Source organism: Enhydra lutris, unplaced genomic scaffold (assembly GCF_002288905.1).
Source record: "Enhydra lutris kenyoni isolate GAN:26980312 unplaced genomic scaffold, ASM228890v2 scaffoldscaffold12, whole genome shotgun sequence".
NCBI lineage: Eukaryota > Metazoa > Chordata > Mammalia > Carnivora > Mustelidae > Enhydra > Enhydra lutris.
In genome coordinates, this window is record NW_019154096.1 from 56076342 (window position 1) to 56099675 (window position 23334).

Genomic DNA, 23334 nt, shown 5'->3' on the forward strand with positions numbered 1-23334 from the left:
ACAAATCTTACTCATTATAGAGAGGTTGTGTCCAGTTGTCTTAGAGAGGCAGGAGGGAGGGCTTAGGATGGGAAAGAAAACATATTACCCTGGTCAAGTTTTATTAAACTCCCTTGAAAGATATGCTGGAGTTCAAATGCCCATTCTTCAGGGATTTTTTGATGTGGAGGAGAGACCCCACTGAATGCGCTGCCCACGTGTTCAAGGCAAGGGGTACTTTTCAGGGGTTTCTTGCCCACTCTCAACTCTGGGGCCTCTAGATCGGGGGGAAGTGTGTCTCTTGGTTAAGTTATCCTAGCTCCTATCCCAGATCACTTTCCCCTCTGTCCCCTTACCCTCACCCCCATCCCCACCCCTGAGCTATCACTCAAAAATTTAATTTGGGGCAGGAGGGGCGCGCTGGAGCGCGGCTGTTCTCGGAGCCTGCGGCCTCGGCGAGCGTTCTACGTCTCGCTCACGCTCGGAGATCATGGAGGATGCGTCTAGGTCCTTTGGGAAAGGTGAGCCCCCACGACCGCGGTCCCCGGACTGGGGTCGCCGTGTAGCTGGGAAAGTTGGCTCTGGAGAGGGGGTTGCTCGGCCTTGGCCCCCAGGCCAGCGCGGCGGGGAGGGATTTGAAGGGATCCTTTGCGCAAAAGACACATACAAATGTGTCTTCTCGGACGCGGGAGGCGGGGCGGGTGCACTTCTCCTGGGGTCCCGGGGGAAGCGAGTGAGCCCCTCTCCCCGTGGGCTTACGGGCCCCTGCCTCCTCGTCTCCCCCCACAGGAAGCCTCCCCCCCGGGCCGGTCCCAGACGGCCTGATCCGCGTCTACAGCATGAGGTTCTGCCCCTACGCGCATAGGACGCGCCTCGTCCTTCGGGCCAAAGGCATCAGGTGAGAAGCCGGAGGCCTGAGCCGCGCAAGCGCGCGGGGTGTTCAAAATCTGGGGCGCCCTGCTCTGCCTTCAGAGGGGCTCCTAAAAGGTTAGTCCTGGGCGGGTTCTGTAGCGGGTGGTCCGCAACCGCCCAGCTTTCTTCCGAGCGGAGCCGAGTCTGTGCGTGAAACTTTCAGGACAGCTCAGTGCAGACCTAACGGGGCCTCTGGTGAGAAGCCTCCCTCCCGTACTCGAGGCTGAAGGCAGGGCACTGCGGGGGCTCCCCAGGCCTTCCAGGACCGCTCCAGCCAGCCAGCCATCCCCACCGCTTCCATTCACCCCCCCCCCCCCCCCCCCGCCCCCTCCCCACCCCCCCGCCATCCCCCAAAAGCTAAACGTCAGTTCTTGAGGGTAGGGTTTTTGTCTCTTTTACTCATGAGCTAGCAGAGAGCCTGGTGCGAGGTAGGTGTTCAAAAATATTTTTTTGAATGAATGGACAAATAGTTCCAAACAATGACATAGAAAAAACTTCAGTCAAGAGGCCTCTTTAAGGTTCTGGCATACTTGAAAAATAGATCCATTTTCTTCCAGAAGGAATTCTGTAAAACCAGCACCTGCCTGGGAGGTCTGGATGTGGGAGGCAGAGTCACTTTGCTGGAGTAGGAACTGGGTTGGGGGGAGGCAGCTGGCCTCAAAGCCAAAGTGAGGCTTTTGACTCTTGAAGAGTCCATCCTTTTAAGGGATGATTTCAGAGTTTCAGATTCATGTCAGAGAAATACTAATATAGAGACATTTTAAACAAAATTACATAATTCTGCTTTGTTGAGTGTATATGGAATGTATTTCCAGATTCTTCCTTATTGTTCAAGTCTCCTTGGCCCCAAGGTTACCTATTTAAAATAACAGTTACCTATTTCAAATAAAATTTAGAGAACAGTAGCCCGATGTTTACCCTTAGTGACAAAATGGTAGCTTAGGAACCAATGTAAATATTTCTTTAGGGCAGGGTTTCTTGGCCTTGGCACTGTTGACATTTTGGGGCAGGTTTAGTTTTGTGTGTACATGTGTTTGGGTTGGGATGGGGCGCTGTCCTGTGCACTGTTGGACTTTTAGGAGCACCCTGGCCTCTCTGCATTAGCTGTGACAGTCGAAAAATGTCTCCAGACATTGACTTGTGTCCCTGCAGAATGGGGCAAGATCACTCCCTGTTGAAAACCACTGCTTTACGATTTAAGACCATCTCCTTGATGGAGCAAAGAATATACTCATTTGTTTCCTTTAATCTTTTAAACATAGGTGAGCACTTCTGGTAATTTTATAGGCTTGAGCCTCTAATGATGATAATGAGAATAAGAAGAAGGTTATTGATGTTTATGTACCTAGGCACTGTCCTGAGCATTTCAGACATACTCACTTACTCAGTCCTCACAGCAGTGCCAACAGATGGGTACCATTATTACCCCCATTTTCCAATTAAGGACATTGAGCACAGAGAGGCTAAGGAATTTGGCCCGCATCACAAGCTAGACTGTCCAGACCCCAGGCAGTCTGATGCCAGCATTCAAGCTCCTAACTGCGGACATTTACCATATTCTGTTGTGACCTGTTAATATCAGATGTGCATTTGCAAGTGTTAAGATGTTGGAAACTCTGGAATGCGGTGGTTAAGTGCCTGCCCTCTGAGTCAGACTCCCTGGCTCTCAGTGCAGTTCTGATGTTTCCTCGCAGTGATAATGGGCAGGAGGTTGAAACTCCTGGAGCCAGGAGTCACAAGGAACACGTGAGACAAGGCAGAGAAAACATTTAGCACTCTCAACTACAGGCATGAAGACAACGACCTTGCTATGTATTTTTCTCTGGAAAAACCCAAACTTTGGAAAACTTATGGCAAACTTAAATTTTATAAATTGATTGCTTCTGCTTTTGGGGATGAGTGTCTGCCTGCCTAAGCCTGCCTGCCTTTCTTTCTTTCTTTCTCTCTTTCTTTTTTTAAGATTTTATTTATTTGACAGACAGAGATCACAAGTAGGCAAAGAGACAGGCAGAGAAAGAGGGAGAAGCAGGCTCCCTGCTCAGCGGGGAGCCTGATGTGGGGCTCTGTCCCAGGACCCTGAGATCATGACCTGAGCTGAAGGCAGAGGCTTTAACCCACTGAGCCACTCAGGAGCCCCTAAGCCTCTCTTTCTAGTTGTCTTGTTTTCCCTTTGCTTTTTAAGACATGAAGTTGTCAACATTAACCTGAGAAACAAGCCTGAGTGGTACTATACAAAGCACCCTTTTGGCCAGATTCCTGTCCTAGAGAACAGCAAATGTCAGTTGATCTACGAATCTGTCATCGCTTGTGAGTACCTGGATGACGCTTACCCGGGAAGAAAGCTGTATCCATATGACCCTTATGAGCGGGCTCGCCAGAAGATGTTATTGGAGTTATTCTATAAGGTATAACCAGTTTTTTAAAAAAGTCACTTACATACAGTCCATTTTACTTTGTATGTGTTTCCCAAACTTAGGTTCATTTTTGAAGCTAAGTCATTGGTCCGATCATTTTGTTGCAACATTACCTGCCTCTTAGGTGGGTAACTAGTATGGAATAATAGTAAGGCTGTCCCCTCTGATATTAAAGATGGAAGGTTTAACTGATAGGCTCTTTTCTATTTCGACCAGCAGTCTCAAGAGGTATGGTTATGGCATGGTTAGGACCATGTGACTCCAGGTAGGAGTGTTGGAAGAGCTGAAAACTGGTAGTGTGTTAAAGGAAATATTTCTGAAGTTTCAGGTAGAAAAATTGTTGGGGTGTGAAGAAGGGAATGCATGAAAGGGAATTGCCCTTTATTCGGAGCAGCAGTCCCAACTGTGCAGGAAATGTGAAGAAGAGAGAAAAGGGGGTACCTGTTGATAATCCAGGAAAAAATGATGGGGAAATTTTATGATAGTTCTCTTTAAAAAGAGATAAAAGGAACTCAGGGACATTAGTGGCCGACATAGCTTGAGCATTTATGCTGTACCAAGCACTGTCCTGCCTGCTTTATAAAGGTTAACTCATTTAATGCTCACAAGTGCCCTTTAGGGTAGGTACTGTTACTGTATCCATTTTTCAGATGACAACACTGAGGCTTAGAGAGGTTAAGTGCCCTGCCTAAGATTGTACAGCACGGAGTAGCTGAGCAAGTAAGGAGCACTGGAGAACCCCTTTTAAAGCACCCTGTTTTACCATGGTGCGGTGACCGTGGATTTCTGGAACCAAAGGGATGACCCTCCGAGGAGGTGGGGAGCCTGAATGTGGCTGTTGGCTTGTTAAGTTGGAGTGATAAAGCTCTGGCTACAGTTTTAGAAAGAGCAGGAGCCCAGAGTTTCCTCAGACTGCTCTACTAAGAACCTGTGTTCTCTGATTAGGTCCCACACTTGACCAAGGAGTGTCTGGTAGCATTGAGATGTGGGAGAGAATGTGCTGATCTGAAGCTAGCCCTGCGTCAGGAATTCTGCAACCTTGAAGAGGTACGAAAAGGGGCTCCTCTCCTGGTCAGATACAGTGCAAGAAGCAATGCAGGGTCCCCAGCCTGGACCCCCTGACACCCCCTGCTTTCACAGACTTAGTCTTTCTGTCAGTCTTTGATAAGTTCAGCTACTAGTCATCTAATTTTAACCTGTGGGTGCTTCCCCTCCACTCACCTGCTATAGAATTATTCTTGAAAATGTGGCAAGAATACAATAGCCACAGTAGGGAAAGAGCCCAGATGTCCATCGACAGATGAATGGATAAAGAAGACGTGGTACATATATATAATGGAATACTACTCAGCCATCAGAAAAATGAAATCTTGCCATTTGCAACAATGTGGGTGGACCTAGAGGGTATTATGCTAAGTGAAATAACCCAATCAGAGAAAGACAGCTATCATTTGATTTCACTTATATGTGGAATTTAAGAAAAAACAGAGGGGCATAAGGGAAAGGAGGGGAAAATAAAACAAGATGAAATCAGAGAGGGAGATAAACCATAAGATACCCTTAATCATAGGAAACAAACCAAGGGTTCCTGGAGGGGAAGGGGGTGAGAGGATAGAGTACTGGGTGATGGACATTAAGGAGGGCACATGATGTAATGAACTCTGGGTTTTATAAGACTGATGAGTCACTGAACTCTACCTCTGAAACTAATAATACATGAAATGTTAAATAATTGAAAATTATTTTTTTAATTTAAATGAAAATTTAAATTTATTTAATGTAAATGAAAAAAATAGTGAAAAAAAACCATACATACCAAATTTTCTTCATCCATTCATCCATCACAGAACATTTAGGTTGTTCCAACATCTTGGCTATTGTGAATAATGATGCAATAAACATGAGTGTGCAGATGTCTCTTTGAGATAATGATTTCATTATCCAGAAGTGGAGTTGCAGGTTTACATGGTAGTTCTAGTTTTAATTTTTTGACAAATCTCCGTAATGTTTTCCGTTGTGGCTATACTAATTTATATTCCTGGCACAAATTCCTTGTATAAATATATTTATGTCTGGGCTCTCTATTCTGTTCCACTAATGTATGTGTCTGACTTTGTGCCATTCCCATACTGTTTTGGTTCCATTTATTTTTATCCTCTCTAGTTAAATTTTTTTAAGATTTACTTATTTATTTATTTGACAGACAGAGATCCCAAGTAGGCAGAGAGACAGGCAGAGAGAGAGGGGAAAGCAGGCTCCCTGCTGAGCAGAGAGCCCGATGTGGGGGCTCGATCCGAGGACCCTGGGATCATGACCTGAACTGAAGGCAGAGGCTTTAACCCACTGAGCCACCCAAGCGCCCCCTCTCTAGTTAATTTTAAAACTGTATTTTCAGTGTAAAAATCTTGCATTTTTTATTAAATAATTCCTAGATATTTTTTTATATTATTGTACATGGAATTGATTTCTTAGTTTTTTTCAGATTTTTCATTAATAGGGTATGGACTGCAACTGGATTTCCACATATTGATTCGGTATCCTGCTCTGATATTTATTGTATATTCTTTGAGGGTTTTTTTTTTTTTTCCAATATATAAAATTGTGTCATTTCCAGGAAAAAGAAAGAAAAAAGAAAGAAAGAAAAGAAAATCTGGCAAGGAAGGGGGAAGGGCATGTGCTGAGTTTCTCCCTTTCCCTGAATCACCACATTCCTTAGGTGGTAGCTCTGTATGGCTATCTGTCTGTACCTCCTGCTAATGAAGCTAAGATTTACATTCGTTAGGGATTTTGTTTGGCTGCTAGTAAAAGGGACCTACCTACTGTGAACTTATTTTATAAGGGTTTATTCTCTTACACAAAAAAGCCAGAGGTAGTGCAGTTCAGGGCTGTTTTGATGGCTTTCTTATAGTTACTAGGGACTGAGGATCTTTCTCTCCATCTGTTCTGTCATCCTGAGTACAAGTCTTTCATTCTCAAAATGACAAAATGGCTGCTGGAACTGCAGCCATTACATCCATGCTCCAGGTTGCAGAAAGGAGAACAGAGGGGGAAAATGGCAAAGGGCCATGCCCCTTTATTCACAGGCTTTTGGGGTGCCTGGGTGGCTCAGTTGGTTAAGCATCTGCCTTTGACTGGGGTCATGATTTGGGGTGCAAGGATGGAGCCCCACATTGGGCTCCCTGCTCAGTGGGGAGTCTGATTCTCCCTCTGCCCCTCCCCCACTCATGCTCCTGCGCCCACTCTCTCTCTCTCAATCAAGTAAATTAAAAAAAAAAAAGGCTTTCCCAGAATTCCTACTCAAGGACTACTTAAATCTCATTAAGCCAGAACTTAGTTGTAGCATAACTATGTTCAGGAGAGGCTGGGAAATGTAGTTTTTTCGAGGGGGACACCCTGGATAAAATCAGGGTCCTGTAAGAAAGAGGGGAAAGTGACTATGGGTACGTTAGTCAGGGAACAATCTGGCAGTAATATGGCTCCTTACCCCTTACCTCTAGAATAATCTGGAAGGTGGTTCTATGACTTCCTTTATCTTTGTTCTAGAAACTGATAATTTCCCTTTATGGGTGGGTTGTAACTCTGTTGGCAACCATCAGAATGCTATTTTTATCCTCTTAAGGGAAAACTGATTATTAATACTCTTCCATTTGACCTTTGTCAAGTGGAAGCAGATTAAATTTATTTACACTTCCAGCTGCCTCTCTTAGATTTGTACAGTTGCAGTATTTATGGATGATAAATAATCGTCTATAAGAAATGACTTTCATGGGGCGCCTGGGTGGCTCGGTGGGTTGAAGCCTCTGCCTTCCGCTTGGGTCGTGATCCCAGGGTCCTGGGATCAAGCCCCGCTTCGGGCTCTCTGCTCGGCGGGGAGGCTGCTCCCCCCCCCCCCCCCCCCCCGCCCCCTTTTTTTCTTGTTTTTTCTGTCTGTCAGGTGAATAAATAAAATCTTAAAAAAAAAATGACTCTCAGAAGAAAAAGACGCTCTGATTTATAGTGTTTTCTGTTTCAGGGATGTAAATACTCCCACCAGAGGCTGATTTTGACCTACCAATGTTGTGTCTCCAAGCTCAGGGTTGAGAAGAGATGTCATTGGTGGTTGGTCAGCTCTGGCACATCCCTGAAGAACACATTTCCACTTTATCTTCAGTAGCTGAGTTCTAGAAATAACCCATTAACTAGCCCAAGTGTAGGTAGCTTTCACGGATGGTAGTTAAGGACCTCTGAGTGAGTATCCGGCATTGTTCTAGCAGATTTGAATGTGGTTTTGTCCCATCATTACCAAGAGTTATAAATACTATGTAGGCAATATCAGAATCTGAACCCTGCCCAGTTAGCTGAATTATTTGATCCAATCCTCTAAATACAGTATATCAACTTGAGGAGATTCTAGTGAAATAGAAACTTGTCAGAATAATTTTGGTAGAGAATGTTCCCTGACTTATGCAGCTCTTTTGCATGGTTGTGTGTAATCAGGATTTTGTTTGAGCTGAAAGTGTGTTACATATACATGGTCTTTCTGAGGGATAAGCAAGTTGAGATACCACTATGTGATCTTCTGCCATGTTATTCCCAAGCAAAAGGCTCAGTTTACCTTTACAGCCTTAAACTCTGACAGTTTGTTTTGCCGTAAATGCCCCTGACTTTAGAATTTTTTCTTAAAAAATAGTTTCATCAAAATGAAAGGTCAATCGTGCTTCTTCTATAATGGCATTTTTCTGTAATAGGTTCACAGTTGTTTGAGATGCATGACTGCTGTTTTAATGATCAAACCGGCATCCTCCCTGCTCGCTTTCCCGTTCTGAACATTTTCGGGAGTTTTTTAAAACGGCGGGGAGGCCATTCTGTAACCACACTTTCTGTTTTCAAGCCAAGTTTCTCGTCTTTACTGAATCAGTGTCAGCGGTACTCATCTTTTTAGTTTTATTCTTTTTTTTTTTTAATGTTTGTGATTGATTTCACCATATCAGAATAGCACTTTGAGCCCACTTCCATTTTATCCTTGTGGGTTGGAATGTGCCAGACCTTCCAGCCCTGCTGCTGCTGTTCTTCCTCCTCTTTCTCCTCCTCCTCTTTGCCAGTGACCTCATTCTGAATGTTTGCGTTGTGGAAGCACTCGGCTCAAGTACAAGGGCAGTGAAAGACAGGATTCGGCCCGATTTCTCTGATGCTTCAGAATTTTGCTCTAGTTCAGGGTTTCTGTGCATAATGGATTCTGTCTTCTGGCTGGCTATTCCTTGATCTCCTGCTAGTCATCAGCGGAAGTCCATCCAAGGAGAAGAGAAGGGCGGTGACATAGAGCATTCTGGAAAAACGCTAAGGGAGTGACAACCTGCCTGAGGCCTTTGGCTCCTGGGGGCCACAGGACCCTTGATGTTGTTAATTCGTGGCATTCCCCAAACCGCCTTGTGGTATCTCCATGCCAGGTTTCCCACGTCGCCAAATTTGATTCTGTGCCTTGTGTACGCAGCTGTTTGCCTGAGGTCAGTTTGTAGAAGTTGTCTTTACAACATCCAGGAGCGTCTCTAGTGAAATATTTTCTTGATTCAAAATTTCTCCTTAATTAAACCTTAATTAAAAATTAAGGCTATAGCCTTAATTTTTAATCTGTTCTTTCTCCTCTCCAGAAAGAATACATTTGTACCCAGTTAGATCATATTGTCTTTGTTAAGTTTTGCTATTTTTCTTTCTTAATTCTTATTAACTTCAATAATGAAATTACTTATGCGTTGCTTAATTGTTTCTCTTTGGATGTCACTAGGACAGGAGGGAAGGAAAGTTTATATCTGGCTAATTGTTCACTGAAAATAATTTTCTATAGCCTTTTGTGTACGGCAGCCTTGTGTGTACGGCTAAGTTTATCTTGTTATCAACTAACTTACCATGTCTACAAACTAAATTCATTGTTGCTACCTATTTTTTATAACAGCTTTATTGACATAATTCACAGACCACAAATTCACCCTTTTCAAGCGTACAGTTCAGTGGTTTAATATTTACATAGCTATGCAACCATCACCACTAGTTAATTCTAGAACATTTCTAGAACATTTATTTGTCTTAAAAAGAAATCCCTTAGTCATTAGCATTGGCTTCCCATTTCTTCAGAACCTTCCCAGCCGCAGGCAACCCCTAATTTACTTTTTGTCTTTATGAATTTACCTGTTCTGGACATTTCATATAAACGGGAACATACAATGTTAGCCTTGCATGAGCTTCTTTTATTTAACATCATGGTTTCAAGGTCCATCTTTTATTCCTCTCTTTATGGCTGAATGATACTGCGCTGTATGGATATGTCATATTTTGTTTATCCCTCAGTTGATGGATACTGGGGTGGTTTCTGCTTTTTGACTGCTACAGGTAATGCTGCTGTGGGCATTTATGTACACGTTCTTGTGTTGGACCTATGTGGCCAATTCTCTTGGGTTTGCTAACTGATTTAGCATGTCTATTAATATGCCATTTTTTTAAAAAAGATTTTATTTATTTGACAGAGAGAGAGATCACAGTAGGCAGAGAGGCAGGCAGTGAGACAGGAAGGGAAGCAGGCTCCCTGCTGAGCAGAGAGCCCGATGTGGGGCTCGATCCGAGGACCCTGGGATCATGACCTGAGCTGAAGGCAGAGGCTTTAACCCACTGAGCCACCCAGACACCCCTAATATGCCATTTTTAGTGGTAACCACCATCCTTCCACACCGAGGAACTGATGACCCTTTATAGACAGTGGCTAATTGAGTGGTTTTAGTGCTGTTGTGACTTTGGTAACTTCATCCATTGTCCAATTCTGACAGCTGCTTTCTAGGTAAACTAATATTTGCTGTATTTCTGTTAAGAGCCTTCTGCTATACCATCTACCACCATGTAAATAATAGACTTATAATTATTCCTATTATTTAGAGATTAATTTTACTCTTCTCCAATTGTGAAGAAATACTCATTCATTAGAATTTGGAAAGTACAGAAAAATATAGAAACTCAGACAAAAAAAAAAAATCATAATCCCATTACCCAGAAACAGCTACCGGTATCATTTTGGACTTTTTATTTCCTGTCCTTTTCTGCTATGTATATTTTTATGTAGTTAAAATTGTAGTGTATAGATTGGGAGGGAGACAAACCATAAGAGACTCTTAATCTCACAAAACAAACTGAGGGTTGCAGGGGGAAGTGGAGGTAGGGAGAGGGTTGGGTTACGGACATTGGGGAACGTATGTGCTATGGTGAGTGCTGTGGAGTGTAAACCTGGCGATTCACAGACCTGTACCCCTGGGGCTAATAATACATTATATGTTAATAAAAATTTTTTTTTAATTAAAAAAAATTGTAGTGTATATAGAACTGGGCAACCATGATGTAAAGATTGTCCCATATTTTTATAAACCCTGTAAATGCTTGTTCATATGTATTAAGAGCATTGATTAAAGAAGCATTATTTATGAGGATGGAAAATGATAAACCTTAATATACATTAGACAGGGAATGGTTAGATAAATTATGTTCCTCTTGATGAAGTTTTAGAATATAAGTGAGGTTCGGTGGGATGAGGCCCGGAGCCAATGACCAAGAAAGAATTCTTGAGACATCTTTGGTGCAAAATGGTGGTTTATTAAAGCACGGGGACAGGACCTGTGGGCACAAAGAGCTGCTGCCCCGGGGTTGTGAGGAGTGACCCATTACATACTTGCAAGTTGGGAGGGGGTCAGGGATAGCTGTCAGTCTCTAAGGAATTTTGAAAGCAAGGTTTCTGGGACCTTGAGGGGCTAGCTCTTGTTGGAAAAGTCATTTTTTACTGTCTAATTAAACCCTCGTCTTGAGACCCTTCAGATATGTATTGGTGGGCCCGTATGCTTGGGGATGATTGCCAACACGTTATCTTGGAGGGTTTAGAGATAAAGGAAGTTTCCAAAGGAATTTTTATATGTTAAAGTAGACCCACAGGATCCTGGTGTATGTGGGGTGGTCAGGCTAGGATTGCCTTTTGCCCTTAGCATAAGTGTTAAGGTGGGAGCAGTTGAGTCCATAGAGGAATGTCACTCTTCCTGTTTCAGGGGCTTGGCAGTGGGTAAGGAAATTTAATAACTTTTCTTCTGCCTCTTTCCCACATTACTCTTGTGGAATTTTATACAGCAGTTAAAAATGAAAGAGGTAGAGCCGTGTGTACTGACATGAAAAGATTGCCTAGAAATATTTGAGTGAATTACACAGTAATACAGATGGCGCGATCCCACTTTTGTAGAAGAAAACAAATGTACATATGTGTATATATACATGTAAATAAATGTCCAGAGAAATGCCTAGAGAGGTACACATCACAACCCTAACAGAGACTGCTACTGGGATAGGAAAGAAAAGTGGGCAAAAGCAGGGATGGGAAAGAGCAGGTCTTTGCCATTTAAACTACTTTCTAGTAGTCTGGGTGGCTCAGTGGGTTAAGCCTCTGCCTTCAGCTTGGGTAATGATCCCAGGGTCCTGGGATGGAGCCCCACATCGGGTTCTCTGCTTGGTGGGGAGCCTGCTTCCTCCTCTCTCTCTGCCTGCCTCTCTGCCTACTTGTGATCTTCTCTCTGTCCAATAAATAAATAAAATCTTTAAAAAAAAAAACTACTTTCTATCATTTGAGCTTTTTTTAAATAATGAGAATGTATTTCTGTATCATGGGTGCAATCTTTAAAAATAGAAAAAAATCACTTTCATTCTATGTAATTCGCATGTGTATAAACTGGAGTTATTTATCCTGCACCCCCCACCAGGAATATTTAGGTTGTTTCTAGTCGTTTACCATTGTGAACGGTGCTGCAAGAAACAGCAGTCTGTTTCTCTATTTGAGAATGTTTTTGGGTCAGACTTCTAGGAGTGGAATTACCAGATCAAAGGGTATGAACATTTAGAGGCTTGAGCTGTGTGTTGCTAAATTGCTTCCCCAAAGACTTGTGCTGTTTGCCCCCCACCAGCAGTGTATAAAAATTCTCTTTGCACTTCCCCTTTTCACTGTGGGGAGATTTCATTAAAGAAGATACTTGCCTGCTTTGGAGAGAAGCAGTAGTTATTTTTATTGTGGACTTTATTTGTATTTTTTTTTATTATTAGTGAAGTAGAAGCTTTTCCCCCAAAGTATGCCATCCTTTTGTGTGTGTGTGTGTTTTAAAGATTTTATTTGTTTATTTGACAGAGAGAGAGAGATCACAAGTAGGCAGAGAGGCAGGCAGAAAGAGGCGGGGGGGGGGGGGGGAAAGCAGGCTCCCTGCTGAGCAGAGAGCCTGATTCAGGGCTCGATCCCAGGACCCTGAGATCATGACCTGAGCTGAAGGCAGAGGCTTAACCCACTGAGCCACCCAGGCACCTCCCCTTTGTGTTTTGTTTGTGAAAATGGGCTGTTACCCATCTCTGTCTATTAAGATCTTCCTAATTTCCCTTGTTGATTTGTAAAAGTTCCCCTTAATGAGCTCCTTACATATAAAGGATATTTGGCTATTTTTCAAAACGTATGTTTTTTTGTTTTCTTTTGTTTTTAACTTGTAGTCTGGCTTATCTTTCTTGTATATAATAGAAATACAACGTTTAACAAGATTGTGCTATGTAGTTCTTTCCTGTTGTGATTTCTTCCACAGCTTTTTTCAGGTAAGAAGTCATCTTCCCCTGTAGGGGAAATTAAAGACATTCCTTTATATTTTCCTCCACCATCCGTCACTTTATAGGTATTTGACCCGTCAAGCGTTGGCCTCCTGGCTTCTCCTGCTACTGTTGTACACATACATGTTGACAAAAGGAGTAGGTCCATTAAAAGGATTCCAGCATAGAACTTTCAGAAAGGTCCTTGAATCCCCAAATGGGGACAAATTGCATTCTGAATCTTCATAAGGGACTCCAGGTCATACCTGAAGAGCAGCGGGAGGGGCGTGTTCTGTCCCAAACCCTATGTCGGAGGCTTCTTTCCAGAGGAAAAATGGTTTTATATGTCCTCCAAATTTTTTCTGTACCATTAGTTCATTTTACAGGTAATCACTTCATTCTCATTAGCTCAACCTCAGCCTCATCAGTGTAACAGGGACCTGAAATCTGAAATGTGGAGAGCCTTCTCTTATCTTTCATGGACTCGGGGTTTCTGCCCTGGAGTTGGGTACTTTTCTGCTGCTTCTGGAGAAGGGCCTGCCTTGCTCATGTGTTGGCAGATGGTTTTGTGTCCTGTGCGGGTTGGGGGGTGGATTCTGCTTCTTAGGAACCGTTTCCAACAAGAAAAAAAACAAAACAAAACACTTTTTTGTTCTCTCCCAGCAAGGACAGCAGTGCCTCTGCAAGCCACCGGGCTGTCTGTCCTCCTTGGGAGGCAATGGCAAGGGGCGTGCTTGGGACAGCAGCCTCTCAAGGTTAAGCAGTTAGTGAACTGATCCCGAGCTTCACTACCCAAGACTGTAGAAGAAAGCTTTTTAGAATGCCTCATGTGAGAAAGTCTGGGTTTTGCTTCTCTTTATGATGTTGCTGCTTCTCTCTCCAAAATCTTACAGATTTCTCTTACCTTCTTCCTTGGTGAGCTTCCTGGGGGAGACAGCCAGGGCGCCTCACCATCGATGGCCACAAGGGGGAGCCCGACGCGTTTCTTCCTTCCATCTCCTCTCTCACGCGAACCTCTTTTAGGTCCTCCTGGGGGAGCCCGAGAGGCCCTCCAAGAAGACTAGGGGTTCTTCCATCCGGGCTTTTTCACGCTTAGGGGAGGGGGCGGGTGGGGGGAGGGTGAAATCTTACTGTCTTATTTTACTATTTATCCTAAAATCTGTCAGAGGAGCTAATGGGCTGTAAGCAAGCGACTGAGTTTAAACTGAGAACACAGGAGAACTATTTCATTAAAGTTGCCTGAAGACGTTCTTATCAATGGAATAGAACAGGAAGGAAGGAGAGAATTTTGTAAAAATTTGAGTTTTTGTAGAGCACAAAGTGGGGCTTGAACTCACAACCCCCGAGATGGAGAGTTGCACGCTCTACAGACTGAGCTGGCCAGGCTTCTCCCAGGAGAGAATTTGGTAAGGGTTCTTTTCTTTTCTTTTCTCTTTTTTCTTTCTTCTTCTTCTTCTTCTCCCCCCCCCCCTTTTTTTAAAAATCGTGATTGTGTCTTGTCTCCCAGTGGGGCAGGTGCTCTGGCAAAGCCAGAGAGAGAGAGAAAACAAGGGACTGGGGAAGGAGCTCTCACAGGGAAGCCAGAGGCTTTCAGAGTTTGCTGATTCTAAGCTTTTTGCTGATACTTAAATGGAAAGAATAAACAATTCACAAGAGACTTGGCGAAGCTGCTGTGATTAGTGTCCTGTACTTACCTATTTGAAGTTCAGTGACACAGAGCTGGCTGTGGTCTGGGAATGGGGAGAATGCTGATTTTGTCTTCACTCTGGGCTACTGAAGAGCTCCTTAAACTCCCTGGGACTGTTTCCTCTCCTGAAAAGTGAGAGTCCTTTTGTGCTTCCACGGGAGAGGCAAGAATCAGTCTCAGCTCACCAGTGCAGTTTCCTCTCCCTCTTGGCTCAGGAAACTCAAGTCAAACTCAAAGCTTTATTTAAGGAACTCTGCAGGATCCCAGGTTTGATATCTTGATGTTGTTTTCATTCCGTGTTTTGACCTGTTCTAACTTTTGTTTTATCTGATCTTAGTGTTTTATTATTTTCCATGTTTTATATATTATGGTATACATTTTTTTTAAAAAACACTGCATCTCTTAATTCCTTGGTACTGAGCGTGGTGTAAATACACGGTAAAATGGGAGGGGAGTCCCACTAGAAGAGGTCCAGTGACCCCTCCCATACTGATGTTATGTGATTCTCAATGGAAAGGCCACTGCCTATGTCTGGAAGATACCAGGTTTGCATGGAAGGGAGCGATCCCACTGAGGGTCTTAAAGATTTCAAGAGGGGTGCTTGGGTGACTCAGGGGGTTAAGCATCTGCCTTTGGCGCAGGTCATGATCCTGGGGTCCTGGAATCAAGCACCGCATCGGGCTCCCTGCTCAGTGGGGGAGTCTGCTTGTCCCTCTCCTTTTGCCTCTCCCGCTCCTCTCCCGCTCTATCTCTCACTTTCTGTCTCTCAAATAAATAATTAAATCTTTGAAAAAAGATGAAAGTCCGAGGGGATGTGAATATGTATTTTGGGGGTGGGAAAGGCTGGAAGAGGATAAGTGATGCCTCATCTATTCCATCCATGTGCTCATCTTGACTTTTTTTTTTTTTTTTTTAAGATTTTTTGTTTATTTGACAGAAGACACAGTGAGAGAGGGAACACAAGCAGGGGGAGTGGGAGAGGGAGAAGCAGGCCTCCCACTGAGTAGGGAGCCCGACGCAGGGCTCGATCCCAGGACCCTGGGATCATGACCTGAGCCGAAGGCAAACGCTTAACAACTGAGCCACCTAGGCACCCCTCATCCTGACTTTTTATTATACCGTGTACTTTAGATTTTTTTTTTTTAGATTTTTTTTTTTATTTATTCATTTGACAGATAGAGATCACAAGTAGGAGAGACAGGCAGAGAGAGAGGAGGAAGCAGGCTCCCCGCTGAGCAGAGAACCCGATGCGGGGCTCGATCCCAGGACCCTGGGATCATGACCTGAGCCGAAGGCAGAGGCTTTAACCCACTGAGCCACCCAGGCGCCCCTATACCGTGTACTTTAATAGGGCTTGAATTCCTTTGAGTGTTTATGTAAGAACTAATTGTATCTGTAACATGTATATTAAAGGCATACTCCTACTTTGAGTAAATAAAAAGCTTTAAACATATATACTAAAACATACCAATTACTAAGCAGTTATTCATTTTCAAAATATCGCTTAACCAGGGCACCTGGGTGGCTCAGTGGTTAAGCCTCTGCCTTCGGCTCAGGTCATGATCTCAGGGTCCTGGGATCGAGTCCTGCATCGGGCTCTCTGCTCTGCAGGGAGCCTGCTTCCTCCTCTCTCTCTCTCTCTCTGCCTGCCTCTCCGCCCACTTGTGATCTCTCTCTATCAAATAAATAAAATCTTAAAGAATATATATATATTGCTTAACCAAAGGACCTAGCATGGGTTCCAGTAAATGTCTAGGTGTAATGTGTTTTGACAAGGACTTTCCCAAGAGCACCGCTCATCTGTAGACAGAAGAGCTACACTTGTTCCAGGTCAGTCGATTTAGATTTCGTTCTGATTTGTGCCGTGAAGGCCAATAATAAGCTGGAGGTATATGTTTTGAAGCCAGTGGTAAAAGTTTGCATAATTATTATCCATTTGTGAACATAAAGATTTGATGCTGTCTGGAATCCATAAATACTGAACGATTTGTTCCTTTCTGCTGTAAGTCAGATCTGTTTTCCTTATGCCTTAAAATAGCCTGTTTTGAGTTTTCATTGGCCAGATTCCACTGGTTTAGTCCATCCTGTTAGTTTTCTTGAACAAAGTGATGCTACCTAACATTTTTTCAGACTTCCAGGACATTCATCACGGGAACTCCTCCATGCCATGTGAGGGGATAATGAAAACTTGGACTTGAGGGCAGCAAGATTTGGTTTCTCCTCTGAGAAGGGTGGCAGGTGGGGGATCCCATTGATTTTTTTCTGTCAGAGATGCATCTGCTATCTGTAGATGTAAGGTTTGGATGTCTCTGTGTTTTCTCATCATAAGAGCTTTTGTTTATTCATGCATGATTGTGTCACTCCCCACTATAACGTCTGAGGTGGGCACTAACTTACCACCATTTTACAGATGAGAAAACTGAGGCTTGGAGGAGGTGGTACGTACATAAGTTGCCTAGGATTCCATATTGAATAGGAGGCCTAAGCCTAGCCTAAGATCAGGTCTGCCTGCCCCTGAGCTGATGTTCTTTTTTTTTTTTTTTTTAAAGATTTTATTTATTTATTTGACAGACAGAGATCACAAGTAGGCAGGGAGGCAGGCAGAGATAGAGAGGGGGAAGCAGGCTCCCCACTGATCAGAGAGCCCCATGCAGGGTTCGATCCCAGGACCCTGAGATCATGACCTGAGCCGAAGGCAGAGGCTCAACCCACTGAGCCACCCTGGCACCCCTGAGCTAAGGTTCTTAACTACAGCTGTAGACTACATCAGAGTCCATAAGCTGGAGAAGGAGCAGTCAAGCCTGGTGATAGAGATAGGAATAGAGAAATCCAGAGAAAGGATATAGAAATATGGTTCTGTAACTTTAGGGAAGTATGTAGTAGATGAGTTCTGTCGGTCCAAGAGTGTTGTTTGCTTGACTGAATTGGGGGGGTGGCACCATACTTTTCTCTTTGGAAAGACCTGGCTTGACAATAACCTCTACTAAGCATTTTTGCTTTTAAGATTTTCCACTATTTTTTTTTTTTTTTTACTGTATTTTGGTATGAAGAGTTTGTCTGTTTGCTATACGGTCTATCTGTGTAAATTTGTCCCATTTGGAAATGAGAAATTCTGTTTTAATGCAAAGAGTTGACAGTCTTAAATGGCCCAAAAGCGTGAAGTTCGAAGAGCTCAAATAAAACAAGAAAATAGGATATACAGTGTTGAAATTTGAGGGAACCCACTAAATAGCATTTGCTCTTTCCTGCGTTCGTTTTGAATCAAGAAATAAGTCTACAAAGAGGAAGACATGTGGAAACCATGGTATCCCCTTAATTAGGGATAAAGTGGATCTTGGAGAATGGGGATCACGACTACAGCAAGCAGAGTTTCTAATGAGGTCCCCTCCCTCTCAGCCATGGGCGGGTGTGGGACAGGGCCCCTGTCTCCAGGGACTGAGGTCCTCCACTGAAAGCTTAGGACTCTGAGGAAACTGTTCCAGGCCAAGAGGTCAGGGCTTCGCTCCCTGTCTGGGTTTTCCTCCAGATTCCGCAGTCAGATGAGCCACCTAGTTGTTCCAGGGTTGAAAGGGGGGAAGGGCTGAGTGTGGCTGGGAGTTTGGCCCTGAAGGAAATGGAAGAAACCTCAGGAAAAGGGCAGATGCATTGTGTAAGAGATTGGAAGGAGAAGCAGAGCCTTGGTTCTCCCTCTTCGGGAAGCAATTCGATAATTGTATTTAGCATCTATAAATATGTCAGCAGGTAAGTAAATTAATTTGCTTTTGTTCTGTTTAAACTTTTAGATTCTTGGCTATCAGAATACCATCTTCTTTGGTGGAGACTGTATATCCATGATTGATTACCTCTTTTGGCCCTGGTTTGAGCGGCTGGATGTGTATGGAATCGCCGAGTAAGACTTTTGACTATGGGGTTGCATTGGGTAGCAAACAGAATGGCCAGCCATTCACCATGGAAATGTAGGGATGTTTAAAGTAGAAGAAATTCCCTGGTGGACTCGGGGAGACCGTGTAGGGTCCCCAGGCAGAACACGTGCTTTGTTCCCATGATGCTCTGAGACATTGAACTTGGGTGGGCACCTGCTGGGCTCCCAGACAGTCACAGGGTGGGTGCCGGACAATTCTGGCATTGGGGAACTGGTTGGGGAACTGGGTCTGGCTGAGGCAGAACTACATCTGTACCCTCACAATGCGTGGGCTCGAACCCACCTACCTTCCACTTTGACTATCTCTGATGAAAGGTCAGATAGAACATATTTATTTAGGTTTTTTTTTTTTGTTTTTTTTTTAAGATTTTATTATTTGTCAGAGAGAGAGAGAGAGAGAGCACAGGCAGACAGAGCGGCAGGCAGAGGCAGAGGGAGAAGCAGGCTCCCCACAGAACAAGGAGCCCAATGTGGGACTCGATCCCAGGACGCTGGGATCATGACCTGAGCCGAAGGCAGCTGCTTAACCAACTGAGCCACCCAGGCGTCCCTATTTGTTTATTTTTAAGATTTTATTTATTTATTTGTCAGCGAGAGAAAGCACGCAAGCAGAGGGAGAAGCAGGCTCCCTTCTGAATGAGGAGCCCGACCTGGGACTTAGTCCCCAGATCCCAGGATTATGACCTGAGCTGAAGGCAGACACATAATTGACTGAGCCACCCAGGTGTTCCCAGATAGAAAGTATTTAGATCTTTTAAACTATGTGTCAACATAAACATGACCAAAACCTGTCTCCTCTGGGGACAGAGTACCGAGCCACGGCCCAGGAACCCTCCCCTCCTGGATTTTCCACTAACCAGTTGTACTGTCTTGAGCGAGTCACATGTATATCCTAGACCTCCACTTCCTGGTCCGTCTTGGAAAGGGCTCAGTCAGCACCAGTACTTCAAGGTTTGACGATGGTTTTGCTGACTTTTAAAAAGTGTTTTTGGAAACTACTTGTCTTTACTTTTTTCAAACTCCCTGCAGTAAAATCTAAGAATGACAGGGGGTTGTCTTTTTTGGGGATAAACAGGGAAGCCCACACACTTAATTTCCCCAGAACAGTCAGCCCACATGTATTTTAGCGGCATTGTTAAAAGCAACAACAACTTCCATGATTCAAAACACACAGAGCTGTTCCCCAAATAAGATTTTCCTCCAGGACATGATCATGATGAGTTGATGATAAGGTAACTAAGATAACTTTATAAACCAGCCTTTTGTGTCTTGTGAATCTAAAAAGCCACTCATGCCACGTTTCCCAATGGCCTCCCTTGCGGACGAGCTAACGGTTCTTTCCTGTCCTGCAGTTGTTTGAACCACACGCCAGCACTACGGCTCTGGACAGCAGCCATGAAGCAGGACCCCACGGTGTGCGCTCTTCTCATAGATAAGAACATTTTCTTGGGCTTCTTGAATCTTTATTTTCAGAACAACCCTGATGCCTTTGACTATGGGCTAGCTTGCTGAGCCTCAGTCCTTCCCTTCACCATCCAGAATTCCCAAGCATGTCGTGACTGTGTATCAGGAATTGTTTTGGTGGGTCAGTCAATCTGTTCGTTTTCTTTGAGGTTCCCAATAAACGTGGAGACGGAAAATGGATTCTTTCTGATAATCCGTTGGTGTGACTCTTCTGGCCCATACCTTCTAAAGATCCCCTAGAAATCTCTAGTGCCCAGTGCTAATGCCCAAGCACATTTGGGAGACTGGGAGCCTGTGTGCCTTCTGGTTCCTTGGCCTTTGGCTCAGTGTAACCTCCAGATTATTGGGGTTGATGCTGATGTGGAGGTTCAAGGCCTGTCCATCGGTGATGTTCATCACCACAGATCAGCACTGTCCACAACCTCCCTGGTGAGCGGAAAGCTAGAGAAGAGGAGGAAGAAGAAAACACTCCAGGTCCCAATCCTCTCCATTTGGCACACAAGAGCTGCCATCCACATGGGCACATGTGAGTGTCATTCACGTTCCCACTTTGGCGTGGGCCTGTGAGACACCGAGGGTCTTATGACTCAAAGAATTCCAAAGCAGGAAATGAAACACCCGTTGTCCGCCCAGACTAACGACGTCAGGATTTCACTGGTGCTGTCAGGGCTCAGGATGGCTCACAAAATGTTCTACAGCCAACATCCTGCCTTGAAAAAACAGACACGCCCCAAACCCAGTCCCCGGCAAAGGTCACTTTGTTGGATTTGCGTCACACACACTTTCAGTTTGTTCCAACAAACGCTTCTGGTTGCCTGCTGTGTACCAAGCCCCAGACCAATGATGGGTAAAGATGACAAAAATGCAGGAGCCTCCCGGTCATTCTACTCCTCTTGGTTGAGGTACTTTGGAGCCGCTTATCTTGGCCCCATGTGGTGTCTCCACTGGCTCTGCCCAGCGTTGCTCACCACGGACGGTGACAAAGATCCCAGGAGGGTGGCCGGGGGTGCTGGCAGGTACCCAAGCCTGGAAGCTTCTGTCCCTTACCCCACAGGAGTGGAACAGGCCTGTCCGGTGCTATTTTATCTCAGGGTCTAGGGACCAGCCTGTGATCATTTCAGCTGTGTTCACGCCTCATTGTTTCTCAGCCTCTTGGCCATGTGGGGCACCAGGCGGTAGAGGATGGGATGTTCTGCTTGTCAGTGCCCACTGAGGCGCTGTCTCCAGCCCCTGCCTCTGACTCAGCCCAACCAGCCCAGTTTCTCCCCACATCTCAGCCTGGCCTGGCCATCTGCCGCCTCTGGGTGGATTTTGACTCATGTAAATAGTTACCAGTGTGACTTGGAGCCAGTTGGACGGACGCAAGCCTGCAGTGAGGTGGCCTGGTGGGCCAGAAGAGGCTTCGCGTGACGTGGGCATCTCCAGAGGGGGCGCCCCCGTTGCCATGGCACTGGAGCCAGTGCAGAGTAAAGTATGTGAGTCCCATTTTCCTGGGATCTTTGCTGGGCCCCTGTCACCTCTCCTAGGACGTGGGGACTGACGGGTCTCTGGGTGTAAATCCTGTGTGCTGGCCGGCATTTGGCGTGAGACCGAGATTGTTGTTGACACCACAGATAATGGCATGTCTCTGGACAACCAAAACCAAAGATGTTCGTTTTGGGGCTCTATGTACTAATTTTGAAGCTTGAAGAACCAGGCTGCATTGGATGAGAAACGTGCTCGCGGGGAGAGATGGCAGGCTGGTGGCACACAGCCCGGTTTGGGGTGTGGAAGCCTTTCATCCAGGCGGGCTGTCTGCCAGCTTGCCTTGGTCACCCGCGCTGCCTTCCACGTCTCCCTTCTTTATGTCACCCTCCTGCCCCGCCGACGACTCGGTTGTCAACCTCTGGATAAAACTACAAGGGTTTAGCCTGGAGACAAGAGGCAATTAAATCATGCTCCGTGAGGAGCGTTTCAAATCCTGTGCCTTATATTGCAGGAGACGGCAGAAATAATATATCAGGCTTTTAGAAGAAATGCAACAATGAAAAAAAAATAGGGATTCTTCCACCATCTTGAGTTGCAGAGATAACCACTTTTAACAGTTGGTGTATATCTTACAAAAGCATGTTAAACCTACAGATTTAAGGTGAAAGCTGTTCTCTGTCCTGCAGAGTGGAAAAAGAGAAAAATAGTTGGAATCACAGCATTTGGAAGAGCCTCGTTGTCACACATGAAGTTGACGTCGGAATCCGCGACCAGAGGAGGTCCTGGGAAGCTCACTTCCTTCAAGGTTCCGAGCTGGAGCCCATCTGCACTGAGTCCAGTGACATCCTGACGCGGTTGGGGGTGGGGTGGGGTGGCTGGGACAGCTGGCAGTGGTTGGGGGGGGGTGGTGACTCAGCGTTACCTGAAGTTCCTTCTAGCTCTAAATTTCTCCAATCTCAAGACAGCGCAGTTGTCGACTGTTCACGTGCATGAAGTCTGAATTATAGCGTCCGAGCTGGAGTGTGTTGCTCCTGCGTGTGCCTCCACGTCGCTCTCTGGAGCTTTCGTGGCAGGTGGAAGTGGTGGTGGAGGGGTGTCTCTCTCCCTGATTCCTCACTTTCATGTCTTGCCCGGTCCACGTTTCCTTTGTCAAAGTCAATGGCCTTCTAGATGCAGGGGTTCTGTGCTGCTCGGCCTTCAGAACCAAGCTTATACCTCCCGTGGTTTATGTGGGCCTGGTTCCATTTTTTTTAGCTAAAATCTTCACAAATAACTAAATATCCAGCTCAAGGAGAGGGCTGGTTCTTGTAGATCAGCCTCCAGCCCCTTTCTCCCTTTCCCCCACACACCGAACACTCTGCCCACCCAGGAGACTCATTTCCTATTCATCTCCTTTGCGAGTCCCTGGAAGGCTGGACATTGTTTTTTTCAAACATTTTGCTCACCTCTGGCTCCTCAGAGCTCTTGAGCCTCTGCTCATGCTGTTGTCACTACTCTGCAGCCTTTCTCAGAACGGACTCTGGTTTTGTTTTCAACCAGCCTTTTCTCTTGCAAGTTCAGATACAAAATTCTTTTTTGTGCCAAGAGATACTGCACCAGTGTGCATAAGAATAGGGCTGTTCGGTCAGACATACTGAGTTCCAGTCCTAGCTCATTAAATTCTGTTGCGTAACCTCTCTGAGCATGTTTCTTATCTGTAAAATGGGACCGTGAGTTTCTATTTCATAGGGCTGTTGAAGAATGATGAGACCCTCCGTGAAAGGGCTCAGCACCTGCCAGGTAAATGCTCAGTGAGTGGCCGGCAACCCTGTTATCGTGGCGAGACTCCTGCAAAAGATCAAACCTGACCTCTGTGTTCATTTTCCCATCACTTCGTG

General features: G+C 45.0%; 1 protein-coding gene across 1 annotated transcript; it reads left to right on the plus strand.

Annotated features, from left to right (window-relative positions):
* Nucleotides 1-449: 449 nt before the first annotated feature.
* Nucleotides 450-20168, plus strand: LOC111145196 (glutathione S-transferase omega 2). Its single transcript, XM_022499921.1, has 6 exons — nucleotides 450-500; nucleotides 769-877; nucleotides 3074-3296; nucleotides 4251-4352; nucleotides 18387-18493; nucleotides 19879-20168. Exons 1-6 carry the CDS (start codon nucleotides 470-472, stop codon nucleotides 20036-20038), a joined length of 732 nt encoding a protein of 243 aa, XP_022355629.1. The 5' UTR covers nucleotides 450-469; the 3' UTR covers nucleotides 20039-20168.
* The last annotated feature ends 3166 nt before the right edge of the window (nucleotides 20169-23334 follow it).

Coding starts and splice junctions, on each gene's coding strand:
- LOC111145196 (XM_022499921.1), top strand. CDS start 470: ATGGAGGATGCGTCTAGGTCCTTTGGGAAAG. Junction 501..768: donor GTCTAGGTCCTTTGGGAAAG/GTGAGCCCCCAC, acceptor CTCCCCCCACAG/GAAGCCTCCCCCCCGGGCCG. Junction 4,353..18,386: donor AATTCTGCAACCTTGAAGAG/GTACGAAAAGGG, acceptor TTAAACTTTTAG/ATTCTTGGCTATCAGAATAC.